The sequence below is a fragment of the Mustelus asterias genome, chromosome 12 (genome assembly GCF_964213995.1).
Source record: "Mustelus asterias chromosome 12, sMusAst1.hap1.1, whole genome shotgun sequence".
In the NCBI taxonomy this organism is placed as follows: Eukaryota; Metazoa; Chordata; class Chondrichthyes; order Carcharhiniformes; family Triakidae; genus Mustelus; species Mustelus asterias.
In genome coordinates this window covers 31,025,903-31,048,160 of record NC_135812.1, presented here as the reverse complement: position 1 = coordinate 31,048,160, position 22,258 = coordinate 31,025,903, and the positions used below count along the sequence as shown (strand labels likewise).

The 22,258-nt window shown below is 45.4% G+C and overlaps 1 protein-coding gene across 12 annotated transcripts in view; it reads right to left on the bottom strand.

The window, feature by feature from the left end:
- The window catches only part of auts2a (activator of transcription and developmental regulator AUTS2 a), a 1,221,519-nt gene that overhangs the window by 860,171 nt on the left and 339,090 nt on the right, over positions 1–22,258 (bottom strand). For all 12 annotated transcript variants that reach the window (XM_078224989.1, XM_078224996.1, XM_078224993.1 and 9 more), the window contains exon 3: positions 14,423–14,632. In XM_078224989.1, coding sequence (XP_078081115.1) covers positions 14,423–14,632 — 210 coding nt within the window. The remainder of the gene's footprint in view (positions 1–14,422; positions 14,633–22,258) is intronic.

The window sequence follows — 22,258 nt, the reverse complement described above, 5'->3', positions numbered from 1 at the left end:
GTGTCTGCAATCAGGAAACGCAGGTTCAAACTAGTGAAAGGTAATGTCTGGACTGCTTATCAGGATGGTCTTCCTTTTGCAATGAGTGATCGGGCCGTGCGCACGAGAGTGATGGGTATAAAAGGGCGGAGTGGGAGACAGTGAGCGAAAGTTCAGAGGAGACTTTGGGACTACAAATCTGTGGGTTCTGAGTCACTACAAATATATTGGGATTGGTTTGGGAGATAGAATCTGTAAAGGCCGGATAGGTTATACGTGCATAGTTCCATGACTGAGATGAATGCGGGATGTTTTGCTAGTCCTATTGGGGAGGGTTTAAACCATCTTGGCAAGGGTGGCGGAACCAGAAGATAATATCAGAGAGGAATACCAAAGTGCACAGAATACCGAGAGAGATGGATAGCAGTAGAATCGGGAATAATAAGTTAATAATTGGGGTCAGAGTCAGGGAGAAAAGGAATAGACTCCAAATCAGGGCCACACTGCATAGAGTGTGGTAAATAAGATTGGTGAGTTACAGGGGCACATTACTTGTGGAAATACAATGTTGTGGCTATAACAGAGGTCTGGCTCAAAATAGGGTGCTAAATATTCCTGGATACAAAGTGTTCAGGTAAGGAAGAAAAGAGGGAAGGATGGTGAAATTGATTAAAGGGAGCATGACAGTGCTGGAGAAGGAGAATTTCCCAGAGAGAGTCAAGGACAGAAACCATTTGGCTGAAGCTATGGAACAAAAAAGATGAATTGTTATTGCTCAGTGTAGTCTATTGGCCACCAACTAGTGGGAAGGATGTAGAGGGTCAAATTTGGAAGGAAATTACATAAAGGTGCAAAAACGATTTGTTTTTCAGGCTTCCTGCATGGTACATACAAATATACGTATTAGGAGGAAGAGTAGGCCACTTGACCCTTTGAGCCTGCTCCACCATTCAATAAAATCATGGACTGATCTGATTGTAACCTCAACCCCACATTCCTTTCAGCCCCCGATAATGTACAGATTTTTAAAATCTAGAAGCTATCTAGCCCAACCTTAAAAAATTGAACGACTCTACTTCCACTGTTATTGAGGAAGAGTGTTCCAGAGACTCTCAACCCTGAGAGAAAACATTTCTTCTCATTTCTGTCTTTAATGAGTGACCCCTTATTTTTAACCAGTGACTCCTAGTTCTAGATTCTCTGACGAGAGGAGACATCTTCTCCAAATCCACCCTCAGGATTTTAAAAGTTCCAATCGAGCCACATCTTACTCTTCTAAACTCCAGTATGTACAAGCCTATCCTGACCAACCTTTCCTGATAAGAGAACCCTCCCTTTCCGGATATTAGAATAGCAAACTTCTCTGAACTGCTTCTAATGTATTTACACCTTTCCTTATATATCAATCCTGTACACAATACTCCAGATGTGGTCTCACTAATGCCCTTTGCAACTGAAGCATAACCTCCTTCCTTTTGTAATGCACTCTCCTCACAATAAATGATAACATTCTATTAACTTTCCTAATGGCTTGCTGTGGTGAGTGCACTGGGGGTGAATACCAACAGCAATGGGTTGAGGCCCTTAGGTAGGCATTAATTATGAAGTTAAAGGCCTCAATTGGTGGCAGAGTGGGAAGACTGTCAATGAGCCTTCCCACCAAGGACTTACTCGGGGCAGAGCCAAGGATCCCCATCCACCCCCTGCACCTAATTAAATGCCCCTGTCATCACACCCGCCACAAGGGGAAGTCATTAAACTCCACCATCAGGTAGCATTCAGTATCTCACTGCCGATATGTAAACCGCAGCTACAGCTCCGCTCTTAATCAAGCCTTGCCCCTCCTGGTAAATGTGGTTAAAACGACAATGCCCCATCTCCTGAACTGTCCTTTTCTGTGAAAGGATGGTAATTACCCACACACTAAATAAAATGGCATATGTTTGGGCAGTTTGGAAACTGGGAGTTATTCCCCGGTACAATGATAAATGACCCTTACAATTAGGTAGTGCAGTCTGCTCCAAGATTACGTTATAATGACAGATTCTGCTCCTGGCAGCTGGCAAGGATTCAAAGAAACCGTCTCCTCCCTCTTTCTATTTCTAACTGCCCTTCATTTTGTCTCCAACAAAAACTTTTCAGCTGCCAATCTGAAGTAATTACATTTTTGTGGAGAATAATCGCCCAAAGTAATTGATTTCATTGATGACCAATCGTCAAGCCGTGTACTCATTTAGTGCTTCCACTGATTCTCATTCATTCCCAAATGGTTTCCATCATTATTTGCAATGGCTGCAATCAAAATGCTATTCAAATAGCATTTACACGCCGATGCTTCGTTGGCGACTGAAATCCTCTTCTTAAAAAAAAACAGGTTCTCCTCTAATTTTAGAAAGCACCTTTTGACATTGGAGGGGCAGGGGGGTCAGGAAGGATTGGTTTTTCTCACCCGTTATGCGAAGGCTGCCACATCCAAAGCTGGATGCAGAGTGGATGGGACAGGGTAATTAGTGAGGGATAAGAATGTTATGTCAAGGGAATCTTACTGTGCCAACAGTGTCACTATTTTACATACAATTTAAATTTTCAGCAGACATGCCTTCACGATATTTATCAATTGAAAGCTTGCCTTTGCAAAATTATCCCAAGGGTGCATTTATTTTTTCCCAACAATGAACACAATTGCCAGTTAGCACATCAGTCACAATCTCAAGAAGAAAATACAAGCTCATTTACCATCAGTATTTACGTTTTACAATTCATTTTTGGGGTGAGAGCATCATTATCCTTTATTGCCCATCACTAATTGCCCTTGAGAAGGTCATGGCGAGCTGTCTTTTTGAGACACTGCCTACATGTGCATGCGGCACAGTGGTTAGCACTACTGCCTCACAGCTCCAGGGACCCTGGTTCGATTCTGGCCTTGGGTGACTGTCTGTGTGGAGTCTGTATGTTTTCCCCGTGGGGAAATCATCTGTGTTTTCTTTTGCATTAGTGGGGAGTTGGAAATTTTGGTACATTTTAAATCTTTTGTTCATAATTTCTGTTTCTTTACCTGGGTGAAGTTTAGCAATAAAGCTCTTTACTTGTTAACTTAAGGAACCTGGTTGGCTTATTTCTTGCACCGAGCTCTATGTGGTTAAATATATCTTAAACTGCCAAGATCACCTTCCTTTACAATTCAAACTCTTGTCCTACGCTGGAGTTGGTTGTAACAAAGCGTGGAAGCATTTCACCTCTCTTGGCTTGGTCGTAACACCAGATAAGAGGATTAGTGAATCAGATGGATTTTTACAACAAACCAGTGGGTTTTATGATCATGATTCATGATGAGAGGAGCATTTTATTCTAGCTTTATGAATTAATTGAATTCAAATTCACCCAGCTGCCATGGTGGGATTTGTTCTCGTGGCTCCGAATACTAATCCATTAACATTTCCACCATGATACAATCACTGCTCACTGCAACAAATTACACTCAGAATCCTACAGTGTAGAAGTTGGCCATTCAGTACATTGAGCCTGCCCTGACAACAATCCCACCCAGGCCCTATTCCCACAACCCCACATATTTACCCTGCTAATCTCCCTGCCACTAAGGGGCAATTTAGCCTGGCCAATCCACCTAACCCACACATCTTTGGAACGTGGGAGGAAATCAGTAAGATTGTGGGGAAAATGTGCAAACTCCACACGGATGGTCACCCGATGTCGGGGTTGACCCAGGCCCCTCGCGCTGAGGGGCAGCGGTGCTAACCACTGTGCCACCTGGGCAGATCCTCCGAAAGCAAAGTGCTTTAAGACAGTGTGTGTGTGCATCCTAAGGCGCCTGTAACAACAAACAACCAACATTTCAGAAGACGTTAGATAGGTTATTGATGGAGAGTGGATGGTGGGTAAATGGATATGCAAACAGAATGAGCACATGTGATTAAAACTACTGCTCACCTGGAAGATAAACGTAAACTAGTGAGGTTAAATGGCTTGTTTTTATGCTTTTACTTCGATGGAATGGCTTCTAAGAGTTGAACAGCACAACACCAACTGACTGGAGGACGTATATGTCATATAATTCCAATTGATTTCACTGTTAGCAAAAGCACAACACTCTCCATGTCGTACTACCTCCCAGCTGGGTCTTGCACCAGGAAATCCAGGAGGAAATTGGGGCACAGCTGCAGGCTTAAGGCCGTGTGGCAGCGCGACTCACCGCTGACATCAGTGCCTCCTGGCTGTTGCTGAAGAGCAGTTGGTGATGAGCAGTAGCCAGCAAGCCCTGAGTGGCTCCAATTGTCCGGGTCTGCTTGCGTTAAAACAATTTCCTTTCCGTCTGTTTTTAGAAGCCCTGCAGACATCTCAAGTTTGCACCAACAATCATCAGGTTCCCCGACTCGGGGACACTAGCTGGTCAAAAGCAACAGGAAATCTGGTGGATTAGACTCAAAATCCTCCCGTTTCATTTTTTTTAACATTAAACTGGCCTTGTGCCTATTATAGAACGGGCCTATTGATGCTCCCTCCAAAAGCCCCAGGAAATCTTGGACATGGGGCAACATGGATTCTCCACAGCAACAGTAACTACAATTCAAAAGGTACTCTATTAACTGGGAGGAGCAATAGAATGTCCTCAGCTCCTAGAATCATAGAATCCCTACAGTGCAGAGAGAGGCCGTTCGGCCCATCGAGTCTGCACTTACTCTCTGACAGAGCACCCTACCCAGGCCCGACTCCCGTAACCCCACGTATTTACCTCACTAATCACCCTAATCTACACATCTTGGGGACACTAAGAGGCAATTCAGCATGGCCAATCCGCCTAACCTACACATCTTTGGACAGTGGGAGGAAACCAGAGCACCCGGACACGGGGAGAACCACGAGGACACGGGGAGAACCACACGGACACGGGGAGAACGTGCAAACTGCAAACAGACCCAAGGCTGGAATTGAACCTGGGTCCCTGGCGCTGTAAGGCAGCAGTGCTAACCACTGCGCAATCTTATATAGATGCAAGGATTTCTTTTTCATCTTCGAGCCAGAAGGTTGCACATTCAAGTCTCACTCCGAGTCTTCAGCACAAAGTCTTAATGATCATGTCAGTGCAGTACTGAGGAACTGTCATATTGTCAGAGGCAGTAGTTTTCAGATGTTACCCTGAAGCCTTGTCTGCATGCTTGACCAGATGTGGAAGATCCCGTGATATGATTCACAGGAGAGATGGGATGGTGCACTGGGTGTCCTAACCAGCATTTACCCCTCAAGCAGCACCGCTAAAGCCAGATTAATTACTCATTTAGTTTATTGCCATTTGTGGTAACATGCTGTGAGAGAGTTAACTGCTGAGTCTCCCCATATTACAACAGTGGTTACATTTTAAAAGTAACTAATTGGCTGTGAAATACTTTGAGACTTTGAAGGATTCCTTTTCTCCCTCTGGTCAGCTTCAATCTTGTGCTCTGCTGTCATTTCTTTCTTTGTCCTCTTCTGCCTCTCCCCATCTCTTCCCTTTGAATTTTTTCTCCCCAACTCTCCTTTCTGGGCTCCCTTCCCTTCCACAATCAGTCAGGCTTACCCCCACCCCCTTACTCCCATCACGCCTTTTTTAAACAACTGCTCTGAATGCTGTATTGCTGAGGGGGGGGCTCATTTATTTGAGGTGGTGGGGGGGGGGGTGAAGAGCGGGCATGGGAACTGGGTATGCCAACGATGCCGGTTTGTGGGGTGGCATGGGGGGGGGTCCAATATCAGCAATGTTCAGGATAGGGAGCAGGTGCTGGCATGGATTGTTCAGGGGGGAAAGATGCTGGCTCTGATTGCAGGGGGGGTGGGGGGCGAAATGTCAGCTCTGATTAGGGGGGATGGGGGGGCAAAATGTCGGCTCTGATTGCGGGGGGTGGGGGGAGAGATGCTAGCTCTGATCGCGGTGTGGGGGCAAGTGGGGGCCTGAGACCTCCATGGTGGTGTGGGAGTTTATATTTGCTCTGATCAGGGCGCCCTTTATAAACGCCACCCACATCTCAGTGCAGTTGGGCTGAGCTGGTGTATTTAGGCCCCGCCTCTCAGCATGACAAAGTGCCATAATTTCTGAAGAGAAAACCGCTGGTTTTCAGCCGGGGCGGGGGGGGGGGGGGGGGGGTCTGACTGGCTCGTCACTCCGGCTGATAGGCGGGGCAAGCCGGTAAGATCGTGAGAGAGGCAGAAAACCTCAGTTGCGCAGTAGTCAACAGTTGCAGTGTCGGAAATGGGGTTGTAATGTTTTACTGAAGTAAAGCAGTGCTACTCCGCAACCCTTCGTGAATGGTATGGCAAGACTCCATCAGCAGCTTGCTGCCAAAGAGAACTGGGGGCCACCATGTGGCTATACTGTGTGGCAAAAGCTTTGATGAAAGTGTGCAACACTTTTTGGTGATCGAAAACTAGCTGGTTTACAAGCAGAGTGACACAGAGAGGCTTGTCAAGTCCTGTTGTGGGAACGTTTGAAATGTGGTTACATTTGTGCTGTTACATTTTTGAATTCATCAGCAAGGCACTGATTTCCACGATAAGTTCATGCTGATTCCAGCTACAGTGCTGTAAACAGCTGCGCTACTTGCTGCAGCATTATGAAGGACGACTTATGAACTGATGTTACTTACTCATGACCCCATATAAAGTCGCCATAGTCCCAGATGACCATAGGCTGCTCTTCCCCTCTGAGGTGGAGATCAGGCTGGTGGTTAATTTAACCCGAGGATCACCACACCTCAGGCAAGGGGCAAGGTTGGGAGGCGGGGCCTTCATGAATAACCTCAGCTGGTGCGTGAGTTGAACCCGTGTCGTTGGCATGATGCATCAGCCGTCCAGCCAACTGAGCTAACTGACCCCAATCGACATCCCGTGCAGCCAGCATTCATAGGACATAGAACAGTACAGTGCAGGAATGGGCCCTTCAGCCCACGATTCTGTGGAACATGACGCCAAATTAAACTTCTCTCGTCTGCCTTGGTCCATGTCCCTCTATTCCTTTCATATTCATGTGTTCATCTAAAAGCCCCTTAAACACCCCTATCGTATCTGCCTGCACCACCACCACCCCTGGCGTTCCAGACACCTACCACTCTCTGCATAAAAACATGCCCCTCACATCTCCTTTTGAACTTGCCCCCTCTCACCTTAAGTACATGCCCCCAATCAAAGGTTACTTGCACTGGGCACCTCTTGTGGAATGAAATCTCAAGCCACCCGTGAATGGCACAGTGGTAAGCATTGCTGCCTCACAGCGCCAGGGATCCAGGTTCGATTCCCGGCTTGGGTCACTGCCTGTGCGGAGTCTGCACATTCTCTCTGTGTCTGCGTTTCCTCCGGGTGCTCCGGTTTCCTCCCACAGTCCGAAAGACGTGCTGGTTAGAATCTTAGAAAGAATCTTAGAAACCCTACAGCACAGAAAGAGGCCATTCGGCCCATTGAGTCTGCACCGACCACAATCCCACCCAGGCCCTACCCCCATATATTTTACCCACTAATCCCTCTAACATACGCATCCCAGGACCATAAGGGCAATTTTTAGCTTGGCCAATCAACCTAACCCGCACATCTTTGGACTGTGGGAGGAAACCGAAGCACCCGGAGGAAACCCACGCAGACACGAGGAGAATGTGCAAACTCCTCACAGATAGTGACCCAAGCCGGGAATCGAACCCAGGTCCCTGGAGCTGTGAAGCAGCAGTGCTAACTACTGTGCTACCATGCCAGGTGCATTGGCCTTGCTAAATTCTCCCTCAGGGTACCCGAACAGATGCCGGAGTGTGGCGACGAGGGGATTTTCACAGTAACTTCATTGCAGTGTGAACGTATGCTTACTTGTGACACTAATAAATAAACTTTAAACTTTATACAGGCAGCAATGTGCTTAGCACTGCCCCCCACCCCCCTCCCCGACCCCCCCATCCACCCTGGGGTAACACTTGCAGTCAGGAGGTCAAAGTTACCTTTTTGAAATGGCACATGCATTGTTTCTGAAGCTAGTCCCCACAATGGAAATACAGCAGATTCCAGGGCATCAATATGCCTTGCTTATTACGAGGCCACAATGTGAATGCAACATTAATTGCTCCGCAGCAGAATGATTCCTTCCCTGGCTGCAGCACTTCAGATTAAGTGACGTGAGCTAATCTGTGCAGTCCAGCAGTTCCTCGAATTGGGCTGTGCTCTATTGCAGCTGGCAGCCGCCGTCAGTTGCGGCTGTTCAATCACGAAAGAGGGGCATGCGATCGCAGCAGCCATTATCATTCTGATGCTGTGCGCCTTTTCTTCTTCATTATCACAAGATGCGCCTGCCATCGAGAAACCCCTCCCACACACATTTTCACGTTCAATTAACAGTTCACAGAAAGTTATTATGAAAGCAGCTGCTAAAGAGCACTCTGAACCAATGGAGGACTGTAACCCAAGCTGTAAATAGCACGTTGTAAATTGCTTGTTACTGATGCTGTCAGTGCGTGCTGGGAAAGCTCAGTCAACACCACCAATTCCATCTGTTCACTTTACTCCAAGCACCCACCCCCCCCCCCCCCCCACCTCCCATTCTGCGCGGCCATAGTTCGTGCTTACCTACAGTTGTGGGGAGGACTGGGTAAACACTAATTAAATGTTACACAATTACAGCAACTTCAGCCACTCGCCCAGTTTACTTGCTGCCACTGACCTTCCTTTTGGTCGTTTGGAGGAGGGTTCAGCACTGCACGATTTGAAAAGCACACCAGCTGCCACATGTATGAACTCACCAATTAACAGATTTTGAACAAGAAGAGGCACTGTGTGTGCTTATCTGCCATTGAATGCCAAGTCCCATTTATAGACTTAAGAATGAGCAAACGGCTTTCAGTTCAGGGTGCCAATTCTAATTATGAAAGAATTGGGGATCCTTCCTTCTTCCAGTCACAGTATTTTCTACAGCACGAGTAGATGCCCATTGTCACGACACATGGCAAGCCAAAGTAAATGCGGCATGGTGGCACAGTGGCAAGTACTGCTGCCTCACAGCACCAGGGACCCGGGTTTGAATCCCAGATTGGGTCACTGTCTGTGTGGAGTCTGCCGTTCTCCCCGTGCCTGCATGGGTGCTCTGGTTCACTCCCATAGTCCGAAAGATGTGCTGGTTAGGTGCATTGGCCATGCTAAATTCTCCCTCAGTGTACCCGAACAGGCGCCGGATTGTGATGACTCGGGGATTTTCACAGTAACTTCATTGCAGTGTTAATGTAAGCTGACTCGTGACACTAATAAATAAACTTAAACTTCGCTTAAAACGTATCTTATCTTATCGTGGGCTAAGTTCTCTTGAGCTGTTCCAGGAACCTACCTTTCATAGAAGAAAGAACATCATAGAAACCCTACAGTGCAGAAGGAGGCCATTCGGCCCATCGAGTCTGCACCGACCACAATCCCACCCAGGCCCTACCCCCACATATTTACCCACTAATCCCTCTAACCTACGCATCTCAGGACTCTAAGGGGCAATTTTTAACCTGGCCAATCAACCTAATCCGCACATCTTTGGACTGTGGGAGGAAACCGGAGCACCCGGAGGAAACCCACGCAGACACGAGGAGAATGTGCAAACTCCACACAGACAGTGACCCAAGCCGGGAATCGAACCCGGGACCCTGGAGCTGTGAAGCAGCAGTGCTAACCACTGTGCTACTGTGCTACCGTGAACACAAGATAACTCCAGTTATAGAATCATTTTTGTCAACACTTTTGATTTTACTCCTGTTACTAAGCCCTACATTCCTAGTCATAGAATCCTATAGTGCAGAAGGAGGCCTTTCGGCCCATCGAGTCTGTATCGAGCACAATCCCACCCAATGCCTATCCCCATAACCTCATGCATTTACCCTAGCTAGCCCCCTGACACTAAGGGACAATTTAGCCTATGTTTCCTAATGTTCTCCAATCATAGCTATGGCAATAACATAAGCTGGCCTCACCCATACCATTGTTCTGATGCCTCACTCTGCTTTCAATATAGACTTTCTAAGCTAAAACTTAGCAAACATAAAAAAATCCAAACTTAAGTAAACTGGGCGACATTGTCCTGGCACAAATCACAGCACGAAATATCCATTGCATTAAACAAACAACAGCAATCTTTTTCCAATATCATGGAGGTAAACAAAATGTTTTTGATATGTAATTGTTCATATTCAGCAACAGAGGAATACATGGGGAATTACTCAGTGTCTGATTAAGTGTTCCTTTTAAATGAAACATTGTCACTAGCAGGGTGCCCATAATTGGCCTGTATTGTATTTATCTTAGCTGGGAAAGGAGCCAATTGCTTGGAGATTAACCTTCAAAGAACTGTGTTTCCTTTATCATTTTCAAGAACACACATGATTTTTTGCCGCAGCGTCCATGGAAATTATTTTTTTCTCTGAACTTCCAGACATGAACAGCACAGCATCGCAGAAACGTTCAGAGCCACTGACTATCCTCTTTTCCCTGTACTCCCAGAAATGTAAATAGTTGATTCCCATCAATGGAAGCACAATTTGTTAATAAGGAAACAATTGTTATCCAATGATGTAAACATATGCCAGATCTTTATTCCTGAGAGGTTTGACAATCAATTGGACCATCGTGCAAGTACTGTTGACAGTAACATTGTCAATATAGTTCTGTCACACTAGGGAGTAAACTCCACATAGCAATATATGAGAATGCTCGGACTGATTGTAAAGACTATAAAATCGGACAGAGTACACTGGATTTTGCTGTGCTCGATTAACAAATGGCACCAGCCAGCTGTTCACTAAAATTATCCTTACCCTTTTACATTCTAATGTTATTACTTGAATTTTATTTATTGGTATTACAAGTAGGCTTAATTAACACTGCAATGAAGTTATTGTGAAAATCCCCCAATCGCCACACTCCGGTGCCTGCTCGGGTACACTGAGGGAGAATTTAGCATGGTCAATGCACCTAACCAGCACATCTTTTTGACTGTGGGAGTAAACTGGAGTTCCTGGAGGAAACTCACGGAGACATGGGGAGAACGTGCAGACTCCGCACAGACAGTGACCCAAGCCAGGAATCGAACCCAGATGCCTGGTGCTGTGAGGCAGCAGTGCTAACCACTGTGGACTTTTGAACAAGTAACTATCAGCCAAACATCCAAGAGGCATAGCACCCTTCACATGTCATTAGGGACCTGCATGAAGAGGGCAAGCAACTGTGTATCTCCTTAACCAATCATATTTAATGGTCGCTAATGACCAGGGTAGAACCAGAACTGCACGTTATAATAATGAAATTAATGTCAAATCAGGAGGAAAAAGCAGAATACAGAGTGAGAGATAAGAAACAGAAAATTTTTAAAAATTCAATCTTCAATCATTAAAAGCTGAAGAAATGAGTCCTCACACCTCATAAAAGTCCTCATAAAAGTTAATTTTCAGCACCAGAGAGGCTGTTTAACAGTGAGTAAGACTTGCCATTAAATGGGTAGAATGGACAAGGCCTAACTTGTTATGGTGAGTAACTAACTATGGTGCCACTCCAGCAACTTCATAAGATTCAACACACTTGAATAGTGGAGCAGATGGTGAGATGCTGTTTTAGCTCATGGAAGAACTTGCATTTTGGAAGGCAACTTCCAAGTTTTCGCTTTTAACAATGTACACATGATTGGCATTTTAAATAACTCAAGTGCTGTTAGCTTCACTTTCGCAATAAAATCCAACCAAAATAAGATGATGGCACATTGGAGATATCCAGTATTGATCTCGCATCAGGGAAAGCTAATAATAATCTTGAGGCCGTGAACCTCAGAAAATCCCTCACAAATCGCGCATAGGTTTTCAGGGTAATAAGGCCGAAAGACCTACCCTAAAATCACTGTGTCTAATCACACAAAATTATGAAGTATAACCATCCATCCCTACCAATGGGAAAAAGGTGACTTTTCTTGGGGAAACTATTGGAATTGGTAACGTATGTAAGTGGGATGTTCAGACCCTTCCCGCTGGCAGGATCTTTGGGTCCTGTGGGTTCCCTGGTGCAAGAATGGGTGAGCCATGCAAAAAAGCTGTAGATATTGGTGAGACCAGAAGTCTCTGCCGGGGGCCAATGGTGAGTAGCCAGAAAACTGGTTCCAGGGGTGGAGGTTTGGAAAATCCTGCTCCCATGGTCTTTAACTGCCAAGTTCAGAAAACTAATTTGATTGGATTGAATTATTCTCTGATTTTTAAAAAAAATCATTCTGTTTAGGTTCCAAGCACCTACTACTTATTGTATGGAACCTATTATTTAGGTTCCAAGAAATCTTGCAAAGGCTTAAGAAATGCAATTTAATTGCTTTAGTTAACTTGAAGCAGGTGGAACATAATGTAGCTAGCAGCACTTGTTGCTGCAGTAGGCAGGAGTCATGCTTACAGAAAGGAAATGAGCAAACAAAATGTGAGGCCTTTTTTCAAGGTGGAAATCAACAAATGATAACAAAATGTGTATGCTTCCACTTTGAGTCTACTCCAGGGATGGGCCCAATTCCCTCTCCTCCAAGGATCGGTTTTGAGCTGTGTCCACACTTTGCCTTGCACTGTTACTTGAGTTTTCAGCCTATTTAAGCGTTTGTTAACTCATTTATTCACAATATTCTCATCTCATTTCATACTTCCATCCTGTCTCTGACCTGTTGCCTGCATAGTTCAAACAGATAACTTCAGCTCTATTAATTCAGTCTTTCATCTTTATCGAATGCAGTTCAAATTGACAAGTATCTATTTCTGTAAACCCATTACCTTCAAGATGCCACTACTGGCACCGTTTGTTCACTGCTCAGTTATAAGCCATAGACTAAATAATTCTGCAGGTGAAGTGCCAGAACTGAATGACAATAAGCTATGGCTTTGACTAGAAATATCAATTGACATTCTGAAAGTATTAGCATTAATCTACCATGGAAGTAATGAACATATCAACACTGAATCCTGATATCATTCTGGAACTCTACATTCAGCATTTACAAACCACTCGAGAGTTAAGCCACATCCTAACCGCACTATCAGAACACATAAAGGGGAAGGAAATTCTAAGAAATAGAATTAAGGCAGAACCACTTCCACCATGAACAGCTGATTAATTATCAAATCTCCACAACATTACGCAAATTTTCTTTTCGTGAAAACTACTTGATTTTATTCCAATCCTAGGCAGACAAATGTGCTTTGCTCTCTGAACTACTTTTCTCCAATATTTTCCCCAAGTAGCAGCACAGTGGTTAGCACTGCTGCCTCACAGTGCCAGGGACCCGGGTTCGATTCCCGGCTTGGGTCACTGTCTGTGCGGAGTCTGCACATTCTCCCCATGACTGCGTGGGTTTCCTCCCACATTCCGAAAGATATGCTGGTTAGGTGCAATGGCCATGCTAAATTCTCCCTCAGTGTACCCGAACTGGTGCCGGAGTGTGGCAACTAGAGGATTTTCACAGTAACTTCATTGCAGTGTTAATGTCAGCCTACTTGTGACTAATAAATAAACTTTAAACTTAAAAGTCGCCATGCTTATTGATTCTTTACTCAGTCCAGGTTGATTGGTCACAGGGCCCAACATTGTGGGTCATCAAGTGTCTGTGATTAGTGAGGTGGTTATTGAATCTCATGGGATTTTCTCCAGAGTTCGAACAAAGTCAGATTCTTCCAACTTCATCCGAGGTTATCCCACTACACTCCGCGGAACTTTAAACAAAGTGCTGAGGTGGAGAAACCGTGACCATTGCCACTCTGCTAACTCCAACTGATATTTCCAGCAGCCACACAGGAAGCTGCTAAAGTGTCTCATCGTCAGTGAATTCAATCAATGGAGCTGACCTTGAAGTCAAAGCTGTAGCAGCCTCATGAATGCAGTGCAGTCAATAGCTCAACTAACTGCTGTGAAAGTGTGCTGCTTATAAGAAAATCCCTTTGCAAACACGGTTAGCCAGGTCAAAACTGATATTAACTTGGTTGCAGCTCTGGTTCTGTTTGCCACAGCACTGAAACCAAAATGACATCTCCATCTCCCACGCGTATCATCCATACAACTTCAGACTGAGGTTTCTGAATCACTGACGACCTTGGGTCAATGGTTCACCCTCATTTGCACTGAATAAGGGACTGCTCAGAATCATTTTGCTTTGAATCCTTGACAACCTCCGGGGAGAAGACTACAAACCGTGCGGGGTGGAGTATGACTGAATTCTTTAGGGGCAGCAGACTGATTTCAAAACACTCTGTGCCTCCAGCATCCGTTGAAAAAAAAATACAAAAATGAGCTGGCCACTCTATATTTGGGGAAATTGTGGAGCAATTTATTGACTAAATCAGAGGGGAACAAAAATTAATTCCATTAAAGTTCCAGCTAAGGGTGTCCTATAATATCTTGGTTGACAGTTCTGTCCCATGTGAAGAAGGTGCAATCCTACCTGTCTGTGCCTCTTCTGGAAACGTTTCTGCTTCCCATGGCCATGGCTCAAGCTGGGGTCATTTTCTCTGTCAGAAGCTCCATTGCGGTAGCTGTGTCTATTCTTGTTGGCATGGAAACTCAGGCCATTTTGCAGCTCGTTGCGTTTTTTCTTTGCAAGAGGATTCTGAAGTTTCTCCAAGCGTTCGTGGGGTTTGAGCGCGATGTCCTTCTACAATAAGAAAAACATTCCGTGAATCAAATGGTTCACCACTTCTGTGTTAACATGCTTTGTCTACCAATTGTACTATAACCACGACTAAACAAGTGTGAACATATCTGGTTTTGTATTTTCGTAACAATCTTTTGAGTGACAAACTGTTGTTCAGACATCTAAATGACCCACCAGTACTATACATCTCCTGGAGTAGAATTATTAGTAAATGCCTGCTGGTGTATATTTGATTTTATAGAAAAAAACATCTAAAAGGCAAATGGAACACAATGAGGAATTCACAAAACTAGCAAACTCAGTGTTTTAACAGGAAGTACCACAATGGAAAGTGGCAAGAGTTTGTAATTTGTTGATCAAATTTAAAATATATTACATTTCTCTTTGGCTCAGACTTTTGTGTTTTTCCCCCACTCAGCCCTATTCCCCCTTTTCTGAAGATGTTTACTTTTCGTTCGGCCCACTTTGATGGACACCAATCGCCCTCAACCAAATTGGCCATTATTCAGTTGTGACTGATGACAGGCTATCAGGGACATTGCTGCAATGTCCTCTCCCTGACCTCCACCAACTTCTGCGCTTAGGAACGTCACGTAAGGACAATCAGGAGTGAGAACTCTGGCCAAACGGAGCAGCTCAGCACAGATGGTCACAAATCAAAGCTTGAATCTGGAGTCTTCCTGGGTCTGTGTGGTTGAAGCACGCATTGCACCAAGCTAGCGACAGCTCAAAGTTGGGAATGCAGCACCTCGGTCATCAGCAACCAAGACTTTTTTTTGCCTCAAAACATACTTAATTCATTTATTCAGCAGTGGCGCTGAGACTCCAAGTGAGAATGAAGGATCTGTCCGGCAGGGGCCTTCTCACCACCAGCCAAGCTGGTTTTTACGGCTGCTCCCAATGGCAGCATTTCCCGGTCCTTTCAAAGCCAATGAAGCTTTGAATGGCTTGCCGCATGTTTCCCCATGCCCCCCCATGCGATGGGGCTGTAAAATGCCGCACTATATTTTGGATGCCTGTTTAGAAATTCTGGCAATGAAGCATTCTGCCAAATGACTCTGTTGGGCTGTTCAGGGAACCCCTGACAGGATCCACCACCTCCTTTTCCCAATGGGCCCCGATAGACTGCAGCCTACAATTCCTCCAGCCAAAACAATCAACCCACCCCCATCCCTGAACTTTAATCAGTAAAAGTCACAGACCTCCACTGTTATTTCCGTTTCGCAAAGCGCATCATTATGGGCTGTCTGGCAGTTTGTGACAAATTAAAGTGTGATCCCTGCGTCCTGGAAACACTCCCAGTGGGAACGGAGCTGCGACTGGCCCAAGTACATTTCTCTTCGAGCTCCATGCAGCCAACAGGAATGTGAGAGGGTTTAACCCAAAGTTCCCTTGGGTTAGATTTAGTCGCACGTACCCAGAGGGAAGAGAAACCACTCCATCAGTCTATTTATTCCCATTTCCTGTACGCATTCAACAAATCCCAAAACAGCATAAAAACCAGCTGACTTTTTTTCCTGGAAGATCACTGAAGCACGAAGACATTGGTCGCAGCGTACAAAAACATCTGTCGCCGTGACACTCAATAAAAATCATGTGGTGTGTCAACAGACAGAAAAAACAGCTCTGTGTCAGGCACATGCAGTTATGCTAACAACATAACCTTTTGTGCCCTCAGCAATGTATTCCACTGGGAACTGCTGTCGGCTCAAGAGTTCAGGGAACAAAACCCTTTTTATTTGGCATGCAGGTGTTCGTTTTTAAATGCCTTGTATCACTCCGGTGCTGACTGCTTGGGGTGAAACACAACAGTCGGGACCACAGCCTGTGCTGCGATATGTGGATGGGAAAGGCAATTGAGCTTGCATTTACGTAGTGCCTTTCACATCCTCAGCACTTCCCAAAAAAATGCTTCACAGCCAACAGAGTGCTTTTGAAGTGTAGTCACGGCTGTAATACAAGCAAATAAAACCGGCAGGAACCAGAACCTAAAGTTTTAAAGTTTATTTATTAACGTCACAAGTAGGCTTACATTAACACTGCAACAAAGTTACTGTGGAAATCCCCTAGTGGCTACACTCCGGCGCCTGTTCGGGTACACCGAGGGCGAAATTAGCACAGCCAATGCACCTAAACCAGCACATCTTTCGAGGAAACCAGAGCACCTGGAGGAAACCCACGCAGACACGGGGAGACTGTGCAGACTCCGCACAGATGCTGACCCAAGCTGGGAATCGAACCCAGGTCCCTGGCGCTGTGAGACAGCAGTGCTAACCACTGTGCCACCGTGCCACCTACTGTTGGATAAATGATCAGTTCATCCATTTTCATGGTGTTGGCTAAAAGAAAATGTTTTCCAGGACACCAGGAGAACGCCCCTGTACTTTTTCGGGGAGTATCATGAGATCTTTATGTACACTCGAAAATATAGGTGGGGTCTCAATTTAACAGGCATCCCACACCTCCAAGGTGCCGCCACCTCTCTGCACAGTAGTGCTTGTCTAGATTAAATGCTACAGTCTCTGAAGTGGACTTTGATATCATCACTGTCAGACTCAGAGGTCAGAGTTGCTAGAGGTTGTCACTTCTAACTGCCGCCATGTGAGAGCATAAATATTTCACCAGCGCTCGCCTCGGCGAGATTGAACTCCCAATTTGTCTGCAGACTTGGACAATTGGAGGTGTCAATGTGGCTCAGTTGGTGGCACATTCACTTGGGTCACAAGGTTGCGGGTCCAGGTCACAGAGATTTGAGCACAAAAATCTAAGTGAACAGATTTGAGGGTGCGCTGTACTATTAAAAGTGACATTCTTTGGATGAGAGACTTGGATGAGGACTGGTCGACTCTCTTGGGTGAATGTAAAAGATCATGTGGCACTAATTCATAGAATAGGGGAATTATCCCTGGTGCACTTGTCAATGTTTATCCTGCAGCCAACATCGATAAAACAGATTATCTGGTCGCTATTAACTTGTAGATTGTGGGAGCATGCTGTGTACAAATTGCCTCTGGTATTTCCTACATTATAACAGTGACACCTTAAAAGTACTTTATTGGCTGTGAGGCCCTTTGGTGCATGTGCTGTAAAATGTCAGCCTGGATTCTCCAATCCCGTCTACAGCTGGGATTCTCCAGTCCCGCTGCTGTGAACAGAGACTTGGCTGGGCGCCAAATTCTCCACTCTCGCTGGCAGGGCAAAGGACATTGGAGAGTTCTGGCTGTAATTCACGTCAGAACCTTTTAAGGGATTATCACGAGGAAACAGATAGGCAGCAATGAATTGGAGGATTGTTAGCACAACAATATCATCTCATCAAACCATTTGCTAGGGCAGGGTTTTAGATGGTGAGCTGAGGGTGAAATGGAGGCAGGCAAGCCTGGAATTTCCCCCTGCTGGTCAGAGTGCCGTTCACTGCTACGGTGCAGACTCCCCAGCTAATTTCAAGGGGGCATTGTCAAGTTCTGGAACAGCTAACCACAAGGCAGCCTTCTGAGCTAACTGCAATGGCCGAAACGTGGGAAAAGTTAGGAGGTGGCCTCTGGTGGCAGATCAGGTGCCAGTGTTCCAGATTGCATAAAAACAGCACTACTGCCACTGATGGAAAATGGTCACACCCGCAGCCGTACTCCACCACTTTGTGGAGGGATTGCAAAAAGGTAGTTTGGCCACTTTTACTTCCACAAGGTTAAAAGTGCAGAGAGGGCACCTCCATCTTGAAGGACCTTCTCTCTCTCTGTCTTGGATAGGCTGCAGTTCTGCTGGAGAATCTCCTATTGGTCCTCCAGCATTAGGAGCCTGCCTTAATTGGATGGAATGTGCAATCTCTGACCATTAATTGGCCAATCCTACAAAAGTCTCATCAGGTAACAGGGTGGGGTCGGGACTCACATCTGATGCAGACATCAGTGTTCCAATCCCAAAAGTCAGCATTGTCGATCTCAAGAAGAAATTAGATATAGCTCTTGGGGCTAAAGTGATCAAGGAATAGGGGGCGAAGGCGGGATCAGGATATTGAATTCAATAATCAGCCATGATCAAAATGAATGGTGGAGCAGGCTTGAAGGGCCAAATGGCCTACTCCTGCTTCCGTTTTCTACGTTTCTATGTTTCTCTATTGTCTATTATATTCCTCGCTATGAAAAAAAGCTTTACCTTTCAAAACGCAGACCATTTTCAGCAGAACATTTGCAACAAAAAAGCATGTTGGGGTCAATGTTAACTCCCACCCCCGCACACCCAAATGGCCCACCCCCTCTTCTCCCCCCACGCCCCAAAACTTGCTGGATACTGAGTGGGGAGGGCTGGGTGCAATAAAATGAGGCAGGAGACTGACCCAGTCTATTTTCACCCAGATTTTTCTAAATTGCAGGCACCAAGGACAATTGCTCAAAGCTAGTGGGAGTGCATCTTTAAATAAGCAACTCGGGTTTTGATTCTGTTTTTGGGACTGACTTTTATGTTTTACCTGAAATCTTAAAATAAGGTACAGTGAGGGTTTTCCCGCAGTTCCAGCTACCCAGAAGTTGCCCAAGACAATGTCATTTATCAATTCCTTCATGGGTTTCCTGATGAACCAGAAGGTACATGCCTTCGGTCCACAGAAGGAAGCCTTGGCCGAGCTCAGTCCCATGAATTCTCACCTCCGACAACTGCAATTTTCCCTCTGAGCTGCTGACCTTCTGCCGTGAACCTTTCTCTTATAGATGCCCAGCAATGGCCTGAATTGTAACTCGTATTCCCAGGCGACCTCTTGGGCCATTTTGGGTGGGGGTTTGGCAAGAAATATGCTAACAAGGCTTAGACATTCCGGTCAGAAGGAGCCTTTCTAACACTGCAGCCAGACGACCTGCAAGAGTCAAGCGTGACCCAGAAACGGTCATCTGTCACAATGACAGAAAAATCACATGCTGTCACCCATCTCAATTTTTTTTATATTTCAAAAAGCTCATCCAAGATTTTTTCAGAAAGCCTAAATCTTGAACTGAATGTAACTGTATTCCACTGTATTATATTTTTTTCCATTACATTTGCTTTGTGAATGCTGCTATTTTTTTCTCCCCAATTCCCCGGGGCCTCCACGGAACAAGATGTCCATTTTGCAAATAGGCAGCAACACGAGAGAGAACAAAGCCTTACAAAGAAAACATTCTCATTAAGTACCTAATCGGGCCACTTGAGGGAGAGGTTTTTCAGCTTTTAAATGCTTGCAATCACGCCAATTATTTCACCAATGTATTGTTAGTCTCCTAACCAACTCAATATGTTAGAACGTTGCATTTCTTCAGAAAGATATTCTTAAGAAAGATATTCTTAGAGCACATTTTAACGAGACGATCAATAGTCTTCACAATCTGATAAACCCAAAGGTTTAGAATCCTCAAGTTATCCCCCCCCAAACCTTGCCTAAACCACAAACTATCCTTAATTCAGTGGCAATGACCAACTTCCCCCACATTCCACAATTATTATCAGTGTGGAAAATGTTATTATTTATGTAGTGAATTCATATTTCGCAGAAGTTGATATCACATTCTATTTTTTTAAAAATACTAAACTTCCAAAATGCATCTGAAGAGAATATTCATGTTAAACATTACGATAACTATCAAACCGTCACTAGCTCCATGTGAACCCCGCCTAAAAAATGACCGCTTTAAAAAAAAACCTAACATTTCCCTTCTTCACACCCAAATAATTTTAACGTATATAATTTGGCCATATGGGGCTGGATATTTTTGGAGTCGTGAAGAATCTGGGAACATTTAAAAATAGTGGACTGGACCCAGATTTGGACGTCCCGTCCCCTTTTCAAGCAGATCCCATTTTCACTAATCGGGGAAAGGTGTCAGGGTTTAAGGGAAAACCAAATTCAGCAGAGCCATCTGAACTTGGTGCAGACTTCAATCAGACCACATTTCCATTGCAGCAAGGGCCTTAACCTGTAATGTGGGGATCACATTTTTTTTTAAAAGTGGACATAAATACTCATCAAGGGCAGATAGGATCTGTAGAACGGCCAAGCTATGAAATTATTTAACTCCCTAGCCCTCTAAAGATAAAAAAAAACAGGCTGCCTGTGTCAGTGAGAGTTCAAAACAATCTGGTCTGGCAGTTACAATAGCCACTTGTTGACACTTCCCCAAGGGCTATCATTATGCCACCCAGACTCTGACTGAAAACTGGCATGTGTCTCTCAGATACACAACTGGGGTTGCACACCAGATCTTGAGCCACTCTGACAAAAAGAATCTGGAGGCAGGACCTGATAGAGCAGGCAATGCCAGCTCCACAGTGATTGGGATGCCACCTTTAAACTGCGCCCCAATCAGCACTGAGTTTAAACCCCCACTTCTCCCAGCAACCCCCCTCCTCCCCCCAACCCTCACTGCACAATTATCAGGCACCCCACCACCCCCCCGTCACCATACAATTATCAGGGGTTCTCCTCCCCCCCCCCTTACACAACCACTGCGGCAGTATCACTAGCGCCCACCCCCTCACTGCCAGGTGCCCCCCTCAATGCCAGGTCATCCCCTCATTGCCTGGCATCCCCCTTTAAATGTCTCAGTGCTCTGCCCTCCCGACATGCCACAGATAGCAGGAACCCTCCCCCCCACCCCCCTTCCCCAATTGGGCTCCCCAGAGGCCTGCCCCGGCACTATCTTGACATGTCGCCCTCCCCCCGGGGAGCTATTGTGACCCTGGCACCCCCAGCAGGATCCTCTGGATTGTTTTCCAAGTACCAACAACTGCTTGCATTGATATAGCACTTTCTGCATGGTAAATTGTTGCAAGGTCCTTCCCAGGAGTGTAATTGGAAAACAAATTTTACACAGGTGAAGGTGATGACATTAAGGCAGATGGCAAGAAGCATCAATTTTAAGGAGGGTGTTAAAGGAGGGAAGGAAAAGAGAGACATGAAAGGGGTTTACGCAATGAATTTCAGAGCTCACAGTTTGGCCAGCTGAAGGTCTGGCTTTCGATGGTGGATGAAGGAAACCGTGATGGACAAGGGACCAGAGTTCAAAGAGAGTGGAGTTTACAGGATCATTGGGCTACAGGGGGTGACAGAAGTAAGGAGGATGAGGCCACAGAGGGATTCGAAAATAAAGATGAGGCTCTCAAAATCAAGACATGGTGCACATGTAGGTTCAAGAGCAGGGCATGCTAGGTGAATGGGACTTGCTGTGAGTTAGGTTCAGGACAGCTGGTTTGAATAAGCTGAAGTTAATGGAAGGTGGAGGAAGGAAAGGCAGTCAGAAGAGATTTGGAATAATGAAGGATAGTGGTAACAAATGAAGCACAGTTTTGGTAAAAGAAACATTTGGGTTAAGGACCTGGCCTCTTTGGTGAGAGTTCCCATTAAGAGGTTTGCACGATATTGATCATTTCTATTGCTAATAACTAGTGCTATAATTATAGTTTTCACTCTGAAAGTTCCTTAAAGATTGAAAGCGTCTGATTTCATTGGTTCATGGGACAAAGGTTCATCTTGACGTCGAGCAGTAACTTGAAATGCACCCTACCTAATTTCCCCTCTGCACTCAGCACAGGGAATGCCAGCTTTAAACCCCTGTGTATGGTTAACTGGTGTGCTTAATGCCATTCCCACAGATTAGGCCC